Raw genomic sequence first — 18030 nt, 5'->3', positions numbered from 1 at the left:
CTGCTGCAGTCACTACATGAGCCTGTCCTGGGGTGACTTTATGATACTGGTATCCCCAGTCACCTGGTTTATGTTACATATTAAGTTCTGCACCTTTAGGACTGGCTTTGAGAGCAAAGGCAGGGGGAAGAAGAAGCCACAGTTTGTGTTGAAGAAAACATCACTCCCACACATCTTGTTCCTGGACTGTCGTATCTGCAGCACGGACAGACAGCAGGACAGAGCTTTTCTCTGGTTTTTAGTTAGTTTTAGCTAGCTGAGGCAGAGGAGTTTCCTGGACTTTTTTTTTTTTTTCCTCTTGAATCTGCTCAAACCTGCTCTGGACTGAAAAACACCCAGCCAAACCCTGGGAGCTCATACCTGTAGCCCACCAGGGCCTGGGCCTCGGCACTTTCCAGCGCAGGAGGGACTGATAAGAACCTGAGTGAGCCGAGCTACACCACATGAAAAGGACTTTTCTTCCTGGATTGGCCATCCCATCGAACAGCGAGAAGTTCTATTGTTTAATATTATTCAATTTCTGTTAAATAAACAGTTTTTTCCACTTCTCTCCAAAGAAATCTCTTTTACCCAAACCGGTTGGAGAGAGAGGTCATTTGAATTTTGCTTTCCTGGGGGAACCCCATTTAGAGGTTCTCTCCCAAATTTGCCCTAAACTAGGACAGAGCCAGCTGTCAGGTTTGAGCTGCAATGAAGACAATACCTTCTCTAATTGCTTGGTAAGATACCCTTACACTGCAAATTTTAGTCCACCAGTGGAACATAAGTATTTATTATTAAAGCAACAAATCAGCCTTTTTGATCAGTAAATAAAATTTAGACTTTAATACAAAGTAACAGCAGTGTTGTTCTGAACAGTTCATTTATGCATAGGTAATTGAGCACAAATCACTTCACATGGGACATTCTTCACCTTTTAACTGTAATGCTGATATTACTTTTATGGTGTTGGACATCAAGTACAAGTTCATCTCCAATCTGAACTGGGATGGGCTCATCCAGAACAACTGCAGCTTGTTTCCAGTGTGAGGACTCATCAGATGTGTTCAAGCTATGGTCTTCATCTAGATGGATGCGATACCAGAAGGGAATGGCAGTGACCCGGCCAGACTTACAAATTTGTATCTAAAAATATTTGAAATAATAATCAGTTATACTACTTTGTTCTTTCAAAAGGAACTAGTTCAAACTATTTCAATCCTTTTCAGGGACAGCTGCAGACAAGTAAATCTTGTACTGAAATGTTTAACCCACAGGAGCAATTAAGCAGCACTGAAGAAGAGTAGTTAAATGCACTTTGGGCCCCAGAACTCACCTTGACTTCTCTGCTGGGGCTGTTCAGCAGAGGGTTCATGAGATCCAGCCTTAAGAGCTCTGCTGGCTTGCTCAAGGGTACACAGGGTAACGTGGAAAGATCCAAATACACACGAACAGGTACCTGAAAGTATAGACCAGAACTTCAGACAGCAGCAGCCATTACAAAGGGAAAGGGTAGAAAGCTTAAATTGTAACACAAAAGTTGCCAAGAATTACTGGAATGGCTGTCAGAGATACACAAAAATGCAAAATATAGCCCTCTAATCCCTTTTAAAACATTGGAATGTAATTGCCTGGGAACAGTAATAGCACAGGCACTCCTCTGTACAGTAACTGGAACAAAACTTTGAAGCCAGTTCTAAAACAAACATCACCCATTTTAGTTTAGTTTAGGTCCCTGTGTGCTCACAAAAACCTCTCTTGCTAATTTCAACAGTGTTTTTTTACAGTTCACGCCAAATCTAAACAGCTAAACAGCTGCAGCTTTGAAACCATGCCTGGAAGCCATCCACCAGCTTCCTACCTTGAACTGGTTGATGAAAGGGGCTATATTAAACCCCAGAGTTGGTTCTGTTCCTTGAACAGCACTCTCCAGCAGCAGAGACTCTGATTCTACAAGCATTCCATATACCAACACATACTGTGGGAAAATCTTCCCTCCACTGTGGAGTAAACACCTGTAAAATGAGAGGGATTTCCCCTGTAAAGCTGATCAACAGTAATGAAAGTACAGTAACTACATTTAAGAGAGGCACGGTGGTTTTTCCTCTGAAGTCAAGTGCTCCTAAGCATAACGTGCCATCACTGAACACAAAGGTTAACTGTAAAATTTCCCTAGGCCCACAAAAGGGATAAATCCATTTCACACTTAGTTACCCATTTCCATTATCTTACTTCTCCTCCTCTGCCTTCCAACTCCTGGAAGTTGCTGTGAGGAACAGCAGCTTTGCTGCTGCCTCCCTGGCTGTTCTAACACAACATGTTTGTCTTTTAGCAAGACCAGTTTGTTCTGACAACTGTTTGACATGGACACGAATCTGGGCTTTTCTAACCTTGCATTAAAAGCTACCTTGGTTATTCTTTGCTATCCTGAAACTTCTGACAGACCAAGGAATATGATCATTCATTCATATTCTTGCATTAATAAAAAGATAAAGGAATCTGAGATGATGAAATCTTGATGCTTTTTAAAAAAATATAATGTATACAATGGTCATGCCAGAAACACTGGGAGGTTCAATCCAAGGCAAAAACCTTCTTCTACAGATGCAACATAACAGTAATTAGACAGTTATGAGGAATAGTCTTAAAATTTTTCAAGTAATTACAGATTCCTAGGAATATTTTTGTCCTTTTAAACCGTACCTGGATATTGCAGCCTTTTCCATCACTTCCTGCTGGATTAAACCTGATGTCTCTATAACATCCAAGATAATAATACTCCATAGTTTGTCTGATTTGGGTCTCTGTAGCACTACACTTTCTTCTTCTAAGTGGCTGAGCCAAAACTCTAATGTTTCCTTAGGGAAATGGTTTGCTTCTGCAATGACATTTAGTGCTGCCTGATGCTGTTCTTTCTCAACAGAACTGTAGGCTCTAACTGGTCCAAGCTTTCCAGCTATAATTGGCAGGATGGAGAAGCCTTCAGAAACATCTAAAATGTACAAAGCATCAGGATCCACATCTAGAGAGCTCTTGTTTTGATGCTCTTGGAGGTTTATCCTGCTGCCATGTCCATCAATGTCCATGGAGTGCAAGTCCTTACTTGGATTTAATGACAGCAGCACTTTGCTCATGGCAGCTTTAAAGCATTCGTGATAGGCTACGTCATTCAGCAGGGCTATTTCTGTGGATTCCAGCACACACACTGGAGTGCTGCCATCCTGTTTGGTGCTTGTCTGAAGTCCAGCCAGAGCATTACATAATTCAGCCTCATTGCCCAAACTCAGCGTGTCGTCTCTGTCACTGAAATCCATCCCACACTCTGAAGGCAAAGAAGAAATCTTCTGGATCTTCAAGTAGCAGTCTTGGCAGCAAACTTCCATCACCACAGTATCTCCAGTCTTCACAGAATAGTCTTGGCAAAAGAGCATATAAAAAGTGATGTCAGTTACTTTACAGACACATCACTGAAGAGCCTTACAGTGCTTGAAACAAGAAAACAAACCAACCAACCCATCCCATTATCTCATTTGTTCATATCTGTGCCACAATATGAGGCCATCAAACCATTAGAGTGTGTGCAGAGCACGATGACCAAGATAGAGAAAGGCCTCAGGGGCAAGACTTATGAAGTTCTAACACTGCAGCCTGTTTTGTTTAGCCTGGAGAAGAGCAGGCTGAGGGAAGATCTCATCACAGTCTAGAACCCCCTCAAGGGTGGCAGTGGAGGGGAAGGTGCTGATCTCTCTGAGGCACCACATGAGAAAATGGAATGAAGCTGCATCAGGGAAGTTCAGATGGGACATTTAGAAAAGGTTCTTCATGCACAGAATTATCAGTCACTGGAACAAGTTCCCAGGGTAGTAGTCACAGTACCAAGCCTGCCAGAGTGCAAAGAGAACCTGGGTAATGCTCTCAGGTGATTTAATTTTAGGTAGTCCTGCAAAAAGCAGGAAGCCGGACTCTATGATCCTTAGGGGTGTCTTCCAGCTTGAGATATTCTAAAATTCTAGGAAACAGGAAAATAAAAGACGGGTGAATAATACAGAGTAGACACTGTTAAAAATGACACTGCCAATGCCTGTATGTGGAGAGTATCCAAGATGAATCCCACATGGGGTAGAAATGTTTAGTTTTGGTTATGTGGCAGTAGCAGCTAGCAATTCCTACCTCACCTTGTCCCCCTTCCTCTCCTAAGTCACATGTTCACCAAGTGATCCAGTCAGTAGCCCCACTTTTTGGAGATGTTCCACAGTGCATTGAATTCAGTACAGTAAATAACCCAACTTAATGAAAAGTATTCTCCCAGATTTCATCTGCTTAACAGCAAAGTCCCACAAACAAGCCCTGATGCAGGGACTGGGCTCTACAGATCAGAAACACAATCAAGTACTCAGCTACTTGCTGTTGAACTTCTATTTAGACTTCTTAGTCTCTGAGATAAACGAAGTTATCAAAATGAAAAAAAAAAACCACCAAAATGAAACCAAGTTAATGTACCACAACAAGCAAACCCACAGGACATACCAAGGAGACCCTGCACAGGATACACTGCCTGTTCCCAGCAACTTTCCTCACTGGGACTTGTAGATAGAGAGTGCTCATCATCAAGCTGAAGTACAAACCACACCACAACAGCATCCAGTACTCCTCCTTCAGTGACTGGAAGGCTGAGCTTCCAGGGCTTTCTAGCTGCCAGGCTTTTCAGCTCCTGACCAAAGCAGAAAAAGAAAAAAAAAAAGTGGGGGAGTTTATTTCCATAAATAAAAATTTGGTTTCATTAAACGAAATAATCAAAAATTTCTGCACCAATCCATGAGGGCATCCAACAGAAACTTGAAGTTACCGAGCCTCTACAATAATCATTAGTACTCATGAGCATAGGAACTGTCTTCCCACATGGCAAGAGCCATTTCCCACATGGATAAGCTGCATCTATGAGAAGCAATCATGCCTACAACTAAGAACACACACATTTAAACCCACTGAAAACTGCAAGAAAGACTTCAGACTGGCAGGGATTGCCTTATGAGAAGGAATAAAAACAGATCCAGGTTTTTGTCTGGGCTCAAGCCAATGCTCAGGGACATGTTTTACTTAAAACCTATGCTCAGTTCTAGAAATACTGTGTACTGTGAATTTGCTCAAATATAGGCCTGCAGAGTCATTATAAAAACAGGAAGTCAAACACCTTTGAGGGTGTTGTATCTGCTATCTGGACTGTGTAGGCCTTGTGTAAAAGCTCAGGCATGTACAATCTCACTACTGGGAAGACCTTAAGGTCTACCCAAAAGGCATAATTTATAAATTCTCCAATACTCCTAAAAAGTTTTGAATATGAATTAAGTCTTTCTCCATGTACAATTTATTTTTCTCAGGAATTACCTTCTGCTACCAACATTCACAAGCACAAAAGGACCAGCACATATGTTTTAGTTCCAGCATAAACCAATTAACAAGAGGTCACACACAAGGGACCAAAGATTCTCTCAGAAACAGCTATTCTGCTTAGTAATGGCCCTTCCAAAACATTTATCAACTTCCTGATCTGCTTATGTCAACACCTGTTCTCTTGAAGTTTCAATCTTAAAATACACATGGCAAAAGAAATGTTCATGTCCTGCTCTGAGGACAGGAGTAGCTGTCACATGCTGGGTTTCTCATTCTTCCTTCTTCATTCTGCGTTCTCCGAGAGCTTGTCTATCCCTCTTCTCACAAGTGAGATGGCTGAACAATGGACAAGTTAAAATTACTGGATGATAACAAAGTTCACTGTAAGATCTCACTGTTCTTTGATAGAAATGCTTTGCTGCCAGTCATCTTTTTGGTACCTCCTCAGCTAGTGAAGAAAAGAATAGTTAGTTGAAGCTTTGCTGGCATCAAGCCCCTTCAAGTAAGACTGCAAGAGCACAATCATGTATCTGGTTTTTGGTTTCTGGGAAGCTGAACAGGTAGAGAAGTGCATTTGATATTAGAAGTATTCTTCCTGATTATTCCTCAAAAGCAGCAGGCCCAAGGTTCTCATCCAGTAAGTTCTACTAACTGCAATGTTACATTGCCATCACTTAAAAACCCATTTGAAGGCTTATTTCAGCTGTCCCTGCTCACTTCCACGCTACTTAACCCATATTTATTCCTCACATTTGCGACCTCATAAACCTTCTTCTATTATTTATGCCAATTACAGATTTAAACAGCCATAGCACATCAGGATGGCAATTTATCAAGTAGCTTTGCTAAAGAAAGAGCAAAGGAAATAAATCAATGGCACAGGAATAGGCAGTAAAACACCAAAATTAACCAGGCCACATGTGTCCTCTGAATGAGAAAGACCTATAAACAGAAGGAAGATCTACAGAAAGAATGCAGTTATGGAGTTTCCTATGTCTTGATCCACCATTTCTCACATATTCCATACCACAGCTTCTCATGAATGATTAGGAAGAGCCAAAATCTGTAACTGTTGGCAAAAGCACAGTTCCTTTAGGGCCTGAAAGTGAGACTGAGCTTTAATTACTGGCTACAGAGGTAAACACTTCCCCTGCCAGTGGCACTGATTTGCTGCCAGCAAACATAAAAGTAGCACCTGGCTGTGTGCAAATATAATTACAGCCACACCTCATTCCCCTGCCTGGGAGGGACTGAGCTGCTGCTGCTAATAACAGCAGTAATAAAGTAAGGACCATAAAGCAGCTCCTTTTTTGAAATTATTATTATTTGTGAATTTTGACTTATTATTGCTCTGATCTGTACTGATGTCTTTGGAGCCGCCTACAACTCAATTTGAGAAACACTGCTGTACTCTATTTTAAGCCTTCTCAGCTCTGCCAGTTCAGGTCTGGATAATTAGCACAAGCAGAATAAATGCAACATCCCTCTACTTCTTTGAAACAGGAGTTTAGAAAATAGGTCTTAGAAATTACCTTACTAGTTCTAAGTGATTTCTTAACTGAATTTCTGTTCTTAGTCAGTAATTCTGCTACTGTTTCCAAGTTCAGGAGAATTTTTTCTTCTTACAATAGGAACAAAGACAATTTTTTTCTCATTTTTAGAGAAAATTATCATTTTGCATTGATTGAACATCTAGGTGTGGCCATAGCATAACACATTTAAAAAAAAACCCAAATCAAAAACAAACAAAAAAAATCCACGCTGGAAGTAACCTTCCAACCAGTGTCTGGAACTGCCACATTTGCCCAGTGACAAAGTAACAACAAACAGTAACCAAGGATTCCCAAACATATCAGTGATTCATAACAGTGGCATTTCTTCCTTTTTCCTTAACTATCTTAACATTTCATGACAGGAGCGCTCCATTAGTCTAACTGAAACTTCAAAGGAGCACTTCTGAAACATGACTTAAAGAATAACACTGTTCTTTACTCTTCAAAATTATCGTTACATGTTTGCCAGCAGGCAGATGCTTAAGAACAGACATCTCTCAGATGAGAGCAATAGTTTCTTATTGATGCTGGAAGCAGAAGCAACATTAGGTCACGGAGATTGCTCCCAATAGTATACTGAAGAGCCTTGTCTTATTTCATTTTTCATCTCAGGATGTCAGACAAGCCAACTAGGAAAAGCTATTGATTCAAAAACTGCAACTCCTGGCCAAGCAGCAGCCAAGAATAATTTCATTTATATAACAGAATCTATTTTAAGCTCTGACTCAATGCTAGCTCCTCACCACAGGTCAATGAGCAAGAAGCACACCAGAGATCAGATGTATCATCTTTTTAGCAAGCTCAGCTGCAGGGGCTGAGCTCTTTGCCTTCCAGTTCAGGCATATTTAGCACACACATACAAATGTATTTTGTGCTAAATACACAAAATTATGTGACTAGATTTTAGAATGCTCTATTACAGAAATACCCTAAGACACAAAGGAGCTGAAGTGTGGAACCAAATGGTTGAATAATTTCTTCATCTCCTCGTTTACACTTACCCACTAACATTTATATTTTTATGTCAGGTGGAAAATGCTGTCTTCAAGAGCTTCGTGAAGATTGACTTTGGAGGAATAAACTAAGTCCACAACTAATAAACTAAGCTCCACAACTACATAAATGATTTAGGATGGATCTTTTGCATCCTGCTTTTGCCTCCCTGTACTGAGGCCTGTAGCTGTTTGATCTTATGGTGAGGTAGTTTATAAAGTTCCCTAAGCTATGCCAAATAAACAAAAAAACTTCACCTTCAAAAAAATCACACTGTCATCTGAGGAATCACATCACCACACAACAAGACAAGCATCAAAACCAACAGAGGACTTCAGTGCAACCCTGCCAACATTGCACCTGTGAACTGTTCTGAAGTTGAACCCAAAACCAAGTAAGATATGGGACTTCCACTATCATAAAAAGATTACTTAAGAAGAGTGTAAGAAAAATCATTACCTGCAGATCATTGAAATCTACTGTCATGACTTGACAGGGTTCTGTGAGGGCTCTGTAACCCCCAGGAATACGACTGAGCTTCTCTGTGGTGTAGGGCTCCACAGTTTCCTCTGAGCCAGCAGCAGCATATGTGGGACTGAAGAACTGCACTGAATTTGACAAGCACACACCAGCAATTTCTTGCATTCCCACTCTGGGAGTAAAGGCAAACAGAGGAGAAATCAAATTCCACGTAATTTGACCAAAAACCTAAAGGAAATTCTCCCTAGGCTGACTAATTATTTTAAAATGTACAGTGTGTTAGAATAGAGAAGTTAAAAAAACACTAAAACAATTCTGTGGGTTTTTGTCATGCTCAGAGCATCTCTAAAGCACAGAAAATGTGCTTCACTTGCAAGAATCAGAACTGAATGCTGTCTCCAGAAACTAAGATAAAACCCAATACATGTTAAGAATTTCACTACATCCTAGGGAAAAAACACCAATACCAATCAGAGCACAAGCAATGAAGCACAACTTAAAATTGCTGAAAGAATGGGAGAGAATACAAGGTAGAAGATCAGACACAGAGAGATGGCTGTGATATGCAAGATTATCAACAATTGGACTGAAAGGGGTTTCTCTCAGCAAGATGAATCAGTGTTTGATGGTAAATTAAACACACTTTTAAAGGCACTTTGGGAAAAAAATCACATATTCTTTCAATTCTGGGCTCTATGTCTACTTCTAACCAATCAAAAAAAAAATTAAAGCATGAGTAAAAGCTCAAATAAAAGTTATATTAAGTGGTCAAGGCAGATGCTGTTCTAGATGATATAAAAATAATGAGTAAAAAGATACTTCCACACTGCTATTTCACTAAGCCTCCTGCTCAGAAAAAAAACATCCAAACCCCAAAGCTTTACCATTGACGTGAAAACACTTAAGGAAATGTGAAGGCATGAACATCAAAATAATTCAGAGATCTGCATAGTTGAAATCTGAGAACAGGCAAGTGTTTTACATAAAAACAGGACTTGTTAAAATAGTCTTAAATATTTTTACTGCAGCAAAAGGGGATCTCAAACTATAAAGGCAAGAAATTTAAAAGTGACCTTTTTTTTCCCTACAGCATATAATTAATTTGTGACAGTCACTTCAGTCCTGCTAATCACCTGACCTTAAGCTATTAAAATGGAACATCAATTCAACAATCCAAAGTTAACAGCAAATTAACTTTCATTCTATTTAAATTTTGTAAGGAATGCAATGCCCAGTTTCAAGGCAAAACCTCTTCTAATTGATGAATAATTAACTTATAAAATAAATTATTCTGAGACCATCTATCATGGGAACTTCCGTCTCTTTCTGACCACTTTCCAGGTCTACTGCACTAGAGAAATCACTGATGCAGCCTGGCTGCTCTTCATCCAGTGTGCTGGAGCTCCTCTAGAAGTTAGTATTTTCTCTAATCTACAACAATATTAATCCTAAACAAAATACATCAAGTCCAAACCTCTCAGAGAGAGACTGTCTCCATACAACGATACTGTTCTAAAAGATTAGAATAAATATGAAAGTAATTGATACACAGTCAGAACTGGTCTCAGCAAAGAAACCCTACTGTATGCCAGCTCAGAACTAGGCAAAGGACATTCAGATAGGTAAGGACAGCTGAGGTCATCAACACTAAGGCTTTACAGGATCCAGGGTTAGACCCAGAAGTGAGGTATAGAACAGATTATAAAGAGGGTAAAATGAAGATAAAGGCCAAGTGTTAATCCAAGAATCTCCAATTCAGAAATTGAGACGAAATTTTACTATGAAGAAATTAAATTTCTTTAGCATATGTTCGAGGCAGGTGTTTCAGCATACCTGTATGAATAATGAGTCCAGAAAATCTGAACCTCAAAGGGGTAGGGGAGCTGGTGCAAAAAACAAACAAACAAACAAAAAAAAAGCCTGGAAAAGGGGTGTGGATGGTGAGAGCAGAATCTTTTTAGTTAAACAGATAATCAGCCATTCAAAAAATAAAAAGGAAAGTAAATGAGCAATGGTCAATAAAAACAACCAGTCTCTCTTCCCAAATAAAAAATGTGAGTTCAAGCTGTGCTGGAGTTTAAACACACCTGTGATGTCTACGTATCTCCTTGCATTCCACTGCCATCCCAAATATTGTAGCACTTGCAGGAATAACTCTGCCATAGTCTCCAGCACTATTGTCTTGGTTTTTAGGCTGTGGAAACATGAACAACAACATGCAATGAGACAGTGGCCTATTTCTACCATTACTGAAAAGCCTAAGTTACATATTAGTGAGCCATTCAAGTGACAGTCAAAACATCACCAAGTTCTTAGTGACTGGTACAGTCACTAGTCTTTGGCATTCTGTTGATCATTAAAGGAGTCTTTTAAGTACAGTGTTTCAATGTGACCAGGCATCAGATTCCCTCTTCAGTCTATTACTTCCTCTGTGTAACTCTAACAAAACGCAGATTGAAAAACACTGTTAAGAGTATAGTGAAACATGTGATGACTTTTCTGTTATGGATCATTCCTTAACACTAGAGGTCATCAGTTTCAATTCAGTATAACACAAATGGTCTCAGCCCACTAAAACTTTTTTTTAAGTGAGTTGGAATCAAGACAAGGACAAAATAAAGAGAAGGCCTTCTATTAGGAAGAATATTAGCTTAACAGAGATTGGGCTATGTCTCTTTGTCATATATTGCTTGTCATACATATTGCTTAATGTACTAGCAAAACCACAAAATATTAAGTAAAATCCGAGACCAAATGGAATTGCTCATTCTTCCAAAAAGGTTCAAATCAGCAAAAATACATTTATTTATTCACCAAAGTATAACTGAGTGTTCCCAAATGTTACAGTGAGAAATAATTCTACCATAATTCAGCATTTTCTGCTTAGACTGACTATGCATTTAAAATCCACACAAACCCTTTTGGGTTTACTTGATGCTATGTACAAAGACAGAGGACAAGAAAGATTTTAAATGAAGTAATGAACAGTAATTAAGAGTGAACCATCTGAGATGAAGGAAGGTTACATCAGGGAAACACGCTTTGCAAATACCTATTTACTCAGAACACAGAGCTCACAGAAGTACAATGTATGTTCTGCCTCATTGCCACTCACCAAAATCCAATTCATGGAGCAAGCCCAGATTGCTCATTTTTAGCATACCAAAAGGTATGAAATATTTTCAAGACAACTGTTTCTCATTCCCATGTGCCTGGAATACATGCACATGCACAGGTACCCACATCACCTACCTTTGGTTGTAAAAGCAGATGTTCCCAAGCATGTATCAAGCTCTCCACAATTCCTTCTCCAAACAAGCCAGCATCAACTGTTTCTGTGACAACCAAGGAAACTCTAGACAAGAAAAATATGATGTATAACAAACACTCCTGTCAACAATCAATCCTTCTTTGAAAGGAAAAAACCCACCATACCCATATGAGCTCAGAGCAAAACTTTTAACAACATTCTGGAGTTTCAGTGCATGTGAGCAATTTAATTCTTCCAAAAAATTATGTGTTTTGAATTGTTGTTAGAAGTTATTGAAGATGCAGATAAAAGAGAGCAAATGTTGAGCAAGAATTTACTGTAAAGCTTCTTCCTCAGCATTTATAAATAAATTGTGTGGGAAGAATCTAGCCAAAACAGGAAGATGTTTCAGCCTGGGCACACAGCCAATGATACTGCAGAATATATATTTTGTGCAATAGCATGTACTCGTGCATGTGTATGAAAGGGAATTAAAACCTCCAAAACTATAATCAAAGCACAATAAAATTCCTACACAGACTAACAACCCTAAAATCTTAAGTCCTCTGGAATTAAACAACATACAGCATAATAAGAGGAGAACAGCAATAATTTATTTATTAATAGTTGACATCTAGTAACTCATTATATACATTAAAGGGATACATATGTTACAGTAGCTCAGCTGACACAATTAGGCAAGGCTTGATTGGCCTAAACCAGGAGCTTCATCATTTCAGATCACAAGCCTGTACCATCACCGAAACTTTATTAAATGTCAGTAACTCCATCCTATTCAAAGACTGCAGAAGTGAGCCACAAGATCTTAAAAGTATAAAAGTGTGTTAAAATTACTTTTATGACATAGTAATCTATTTTTTTCCCCCATTGCTGCAGTATGCCCCAAAGCTCCCACCATCAAAGAATTAAACTCTTTAATTTACGACATTGTTCATCTACCATAGAAATTAGGATGATTTGAAGAACATGTTGTCATTTTTGCTCTTTAAACACATAAACAATACAGAGAACCTTCCCACATTATGAGCAATATCACCACACTGTTATTTCCTGTTTGGGTCACAAGACATTTCCTATTTTCTTGAACTTAAGACCAAACTCAAAATACCATCAGAAGAGAACAACAACGTACCTTTCAGGTATGTCCTTTGGAATTTCTATATCAAGTGACTTCAAATGCAGAAGTTTGATCTCTCTTTCCATATTATTTGCTGCCACCACATCACGGGCAAGTTCATACATGGTTTTGGATAATTCACAGGCATAGACAAAAGATGCTCCCGCCTTTTTTGCAAACATACTGAAAAACAAGAATCAGGGGTTTTCCCCTCCTCCACATCTGCTTCAAGTCTAAAAATGATCCTGAAATTAACTGGTATCTCTTGTGTGAACACTGATATTGCACAAGTTGATATTCTCTTGATATGTTATCAGCAAAAAAACCATCACAGTTAGCATAAGGACACTCCCTCAGCTCTGTTGAATCTACTCTTTACAGTCAATATTTAAAGACAGGATAAATAACATTACAACTTCAAAACCCACGTGAGTAATTAAATTTGAACAGCACTTATTGGCACAAAAAGCATCTACAACAAATAATGAAAAAAGGTTCGAAAAATACTACTAGACACTAATCTCCAGACTCACTGGCTTCTGAAAGCTTTGCTTGCTTGCTCAAGTTCTGTCTCCATGAAAGGATCAAAGTAGTTATTTTTTCCATTCTCAGCCAAATTTTGTCAGGCAACCACTACTTTTCTATTAAATTCACGTGAAACGTGCACTGTGGTGTACCTCAAAATTCCTGTTCCCGTTCCAATATCCAGGACAGATTTGCTCCCTGAGTGTACAGCGTTCTCAATGGCCCTGAGATAGGTGAAGTTCCTCTTGGCATCGTTGAGCATGATGAAGTGCCAGCGCTCCACCAGCCAGTTTGCAACGCGGTAAAAATTCTCCTTGGCATCAGCAAAGTCGGGGTTGAGCTTCACTGCTTTGTGAAAATACCCAGCTGCTTCGTCTCTGAAGCCCATTCTAAGAGCAAAAATGACAAACAAATGGAAAGTATGCATGCAGCTGTGAACATCTGAGGGTCTGTAAAGAGGTCTGAAGTCAGCTAAAAGATAACAGAAATATTTTGCCTTAGCTAGAAAAATTATCTTTAGAAAAAGTGGCATTCCTTTATGAAAAACAATGATTTATAGCTTTACATCAAGCCACTGTAAAATGCAAAGCCAGTTCAGAAACACCACCGTGTGTGCCAACCTTCATGCAGTACTGCATCCTTCGACAAAGTAAAACAGGTTTTATTTACGAGAACTCACTGCAACAATATGACAGCAGCAGCTCTGCAATCCATTCTCACAGATACTCAGCTCAAGAGAATGTTGTAAATTCACGAGAATGCTATAAAACTGCTGGTACTCTATTTAACTGCAACATCCTGCAAAACCACTGAATTTTGAGTTTTCAGCTATTGCATTAAGTGCCAATTTTGAAAAAAGAAATTAAAAGAAACCAAATTGTGAGTCTGAATCAAGTTTTGATACCTACAGCATAATTTCAAATCGGTCAGCACTGAAAAAAGCCCTTAATCTATCAAATATTTGAATACATTTTAATACTCAATGCTCAGACAGGTGTTCCTTTAAAAAAAAGAAATTACAAAAAGGAAACCTAACTAAAACCACCTGGATTATGATCTACAATTTCAGTCTTAAAATTCCAGCCTTAGAAGACCCGAGCAACAACAAAACGTGGTGGCTTTTTTTTTTTTTCCCCACTTTTTCTGTGATTAACAACATTTCTTTTAGCACTGGCTACTCTTTTTAAGCTATTTAAGACAAACAGATTTGAATGTGTTTGTATTTACAACATGACCCTTACAAAAACTGGATATACATCACTACAAACCTGAAGAGATGTTCTCCCATGCTGTTACAGATCACCTCATCATTGGGATACAGTTCAAGTGCTTGTTCATAGCAGTTAAACAGATCTTGAATCCGTGCCAGAGAATCCAGTTCTTCTGCCCATTTAAAGAGAGTAAACTGAAATGTTTCCTAGAAAATAAAGCACAGACCACTGAGGTGCTGGGAGTTACCAGGAGTAGGGAACTGAGCCCTGAAAATGTCTGGAGGTGTCCTGACATAGACCTGGACAGCCACACACGAGGATGAGTACCCAGCAGCGTTTACCGAGAGCCTGCGCATATATTAATGCATGCTCCAATACTAACAAGGCTCTGTTTTTATTAAATGCCATTGACACACAGAGACTGAAAGAAGATTCTATGAACTCCCTTCATACAGAGCTCCTTAAAGAAGTCATGTGCCATCCCAATTATTACTGATTTTCCCAATTCTGTCTTCAATAAAAACAGAAGTCAGTTATATGTAACAAATCACAAGTACAAAACACGTCACAAAGACCTCAAGAGAATTACAATAAATAAAATTGCAAGCAATTTGGAGAGCACTTACTTTGACAGTAGCTTTTAACTCGGGAGCTAGATTTAGTACCAAGAGATAGTGAGCATATGCAGTTCCAAAATCCTGGTTCTCGAGGCAATGCTGAGCACTCTGTAAAGACCTGGAAACCAATTCCCGTCTGCTGGCTTCTCGGCCACCCCTGTGGTTAGAATGAAGTTTAGCATTGGAGTTGGGCATTCTGAAGGATCTAAATACTCACTTCTTCTAAAAAAAAAAAAACAAAAAAGAAAAAAAAGTCACACATACTGTAGGCCAGAATGTTTGTACACAAAGTTGACAGATAAAAAAAATTTCAGTTTTCTCTGGAATTTAGCAAAGACATCTCTCCTCCCACCAAGCCCTAAAGATAGAAAGCCATCTAATCTTCACACTGCTAATAATTTTATCAGCTCTGAGTGTTCGCCATTCAAAAATCAAGTGTGCACCACATCTAGATTAAACCAGGTCCTGTAAACAGATTACATTTCTGACTTTGTAAAATTCATTTTTGTAACAGACATTTTAAGCACATCTCTGACCAAACAGTTTTACACACTGGAAGTTCATGCACTCAATAAATTTCACAATTTTTGTGAACCACAACCACAAAATCTGCAGCTTAAATTTCTTCTGCTTGCACAACAGCATCTTCATAAATCAAAGCCTCACAGAACACAGAGCTAACGAGTTCACAGTTTATTTTAGACAAGGTACCACGGCTATTTTTTCCTTCAAGAAAACATTAAAAAGAGTGACCAGAACCAATATGCACATTTTTATACCTGCCTGCGTTACGCCTGTAACTTTCAAAGGTACTCAGGTGAGCAGGGCTATAGCGTGTAGAGATGGGTCCCAAAGCTGAAGAACACGAAGGTTTCCTGGAGAAGGACTGCAAGAAACACAACACCATCACGACTAGACTGTTTTATTTTTTCTGTTTTCTTAAAAATAAAGTAAAATAAGCAACAAAACGCAGACCAAAGTTGGCCACTCAAGCGCGCCCCGGGACGCGCAGAGCCGGGCAGGCCCCGCCGCTCGCATTGGGGCCGGGGCAGGGCGGCCGTGGGGCCGGGCCAGGGCTCCAGGTGCTGCCCTACCACGGGCTGCCCCGGCAGGCTGCGGGGGGAGGTGGAGGCTCCCCCTGCTCTGGGCCATCACCTGCTCCGGGACCATCCATCACCTGCTCCGGGACCATCCATCACGGGCTCCAGGGCCGGCCGTCAGGGCCCGCGCTCGCAGGCCGCCGCCATAGCGCTGCCGGGCCGGGGCCATCGCGCAGGCGCCGGACGGGAGCCAGCCCTGTGAGATAAGGTGTTCCCATTATCTCCGTCCTCTCCCGGCCGCCATCCTGCCCTCTGGAAACCGGCTTTGCGGCCCGTGCTAAGGCAGGGCTGTGGAAGGGATCCGCAGCAATGCCCGGTGCGGTCCCTTGGCGATCTGTGCTGGTCAGGCCCAGCAAGAGAGAACCACCACCTTAAATGCCGCCCAGCGCTGAGTAGGCGCTGCCTCCCTCCAGCGCCCTGCGGTGGCGGCGCTCCCGACTCGTAGTTTTCATTCCCGTCTCGGTAAATCCCGAGGACCTCAGATGAGAATAACACAGGCTTTAAGTCATAAACAAGCTTTTCTTGTTTCTTGTTCTTGTTCGGCTGACAGCTCTGCTCGGCAGCAGCAGATCGCGAGGAGCAAAACGCAGAGCTTTGCTCCCCATCTCAAATTCCGTATGTCGCTCCCTTCCATGCCTGTGACACCACTGACCTTCCCTGTGGAGCTGCCTGCTGCGGGGAACAGCCCCATTCAGAGCCCTGGAGTGCAGCTCTGAAAAGGCAGGGTTCATTTGGTCATGTCCTACTTCTGGGACAGGAACAGGCCGTGGCATTGTTTACTAATTATGGAGCGTTTGGAAGCTGCTCATCTTTACTTTCCCGTTTTAAAGTATGAATGCAGCTCTTCCATGCTTTTACAGCTGTGGATACTGTGTGTGAATACTCTTTTCAGAAACAAATGAGCATTGTGCAAAAATGCCAGGCCAGCATTTTGAGCAAGATGAAAAGAGCACATATGGAGTGGGGGCATGACTCTAAATGGAACACTGTAGGAGCTAAACTGTAAGTTGTGCTAGAAAAAACACAACTTGTAAAGCACTTGGGCTGAATGAAGTCCATGAGGATGTGCAAGTATCAGTATCAAAAAGTATCAAATACTTCATATGAGAATTGAGCTCCAAAGGAGGATATATTACCTTATTAAATCATTTGGTATCAGCAAGCCCTCATTCAGTTTTGAAAGAAAATATAGCTGTGAACTTTAAATTAGTTACAGATAGAGAGCAACCTTCTCTGACTTTGGCTTAATTATGCTTTCCAGCTAGAAAATGACAGTACGAGGCAAAGAAAATGTTAGCACCTGTGGGATATCAGGAGAGAGAATGAGAGAGAAAAAACCCAATGCAATTATCACCTGTGGTCAGTGAGGTGTAACAAGAGCTGGACTGTACCAACTACTGTAATGAGCAATTACCTCTGGCATTCCGTGGCTCTCCAAACTAATTCAGCTGTCTTTTTTGTCAGAGCAAATAAATGCTAGTGGATAGCATATATTCTTTATAGTGCCTATTTCTAAGCATAAATTAAATAGTAGTGTGTGCTAATTTGACCCATTTGTGAAGGGAGAATACTAAAATATGGCAGTGTAAAATCTTTGGAATTCACAAGAACCCATTCATTTCAAAGGCAGGGGAGGATACTTGTTAATTTCATACTCATAAGTTCTTGATGGAAGACCTCAGGAAAAAATGGCCCCAGAATAAAATGCTTTGTAACACTGACAAAGCATACAGCTGCTTTCTAAAATAATTTGTTGGGTAAAGCTTGTGCTGTAAAGGAGTGCCAGAAAGGAA

The 18030-nt window shown here is 40.3% G+C and overlaps 1 protein-coding gene across 7 annotated transcripts; it reads right to left on the bottom strand.

Annotated features, from left to right (window-relative positions):
- Positions 1-769: 769 nt before the first annotated feature.
- PRMT9 (protein arginine methyltransferase 9) lies at positions 770-16478 on the bottom strand. Of its 7 annotated transcripts, none has more exons than XM_058838445.1 (14): positions 16315-16478; positions 15917-16023; positions 15147-15359; positions 14578-14726; positions 13462-13698; positions 12800-12967; positions 11649-11751; positions 10484-10590; positions 8376-8568; positions 4507-4690; positions 2683-3394; positions 1841-1994; positions 1316-1438; positions 771-1125 (listed from the first exon to the last, which is right to left on the bottom strand). In XM_058838445.1, exons 3-14 carry the CDS (start codon positions 15330-15332, stop codon positions 910-912), a joined length of 2532 nt encoding a protein of 843 aa, XP_058694428.1. In that variant the 5' UTR covers positions 15333-15359; positions 15917-16023; positions 16315-16478; the 3' UTR covers positions 771-909. The 7 variants fall into 7 exon arrangements, with proteins under 7 accessions (XP_058694435.1, XP_058694428.1, XP_058694431.1 ...); XM_058838448.1 differs by having other exon boundaries at positions 15147-15356; XM_058838447.1 differs by having other exon boundaries at positions 15921-16023.
- Positions 16479-18030: the final 1552 nt, after the last annotated feature.

The sequence above is a fragment of the Poecile atricapillus genome, chromosome 4 (genome assembly GCF_030490865.1).
Source record: "Poecile atricapillus isolate bPoeAtr1 chromosome 4, bPoeAtr1.hap1, whole genome shotgun sequence".
NCBI classification, from domain to species: domain Eukaryota; kingdom Metazoa; phylum Chordata; class Aves; order Passeriformes; family Paridae; genus Poecile; species Poecile atricapillus.
This window is presented reverse-complemented; position numbering and strand designations above follow the sequence as displayed.

What these genes read in the sequence shown, in the direction of transcription:
- PRMT9 (XM_058838445.1), bottom strand. Translation starts at nt 15,332, where the DNA reads ATGCCCAACTCCAATGCTAAACTTCATTCTAACCACAGGGGTGGCCGA. An exon ending in ATGGGAGAACATCTCTTCAG is followed by an intron (nt 13,699 to 14,577) that starts GTTTGTAGTGAT and finishes TTTTGCTCTTAG; the next exon opens with AATGGGCTTCAGAGACGAAG. An exon ending in CCAAAGGACATACCTGAAAG is followed by an intron (nt 11,752 to 12,799) that starts GTACGTTGTTGT and finishes TTTCTTGTCTAG; the next exon opens with AGTTTCCTTGGTTGTCACAG.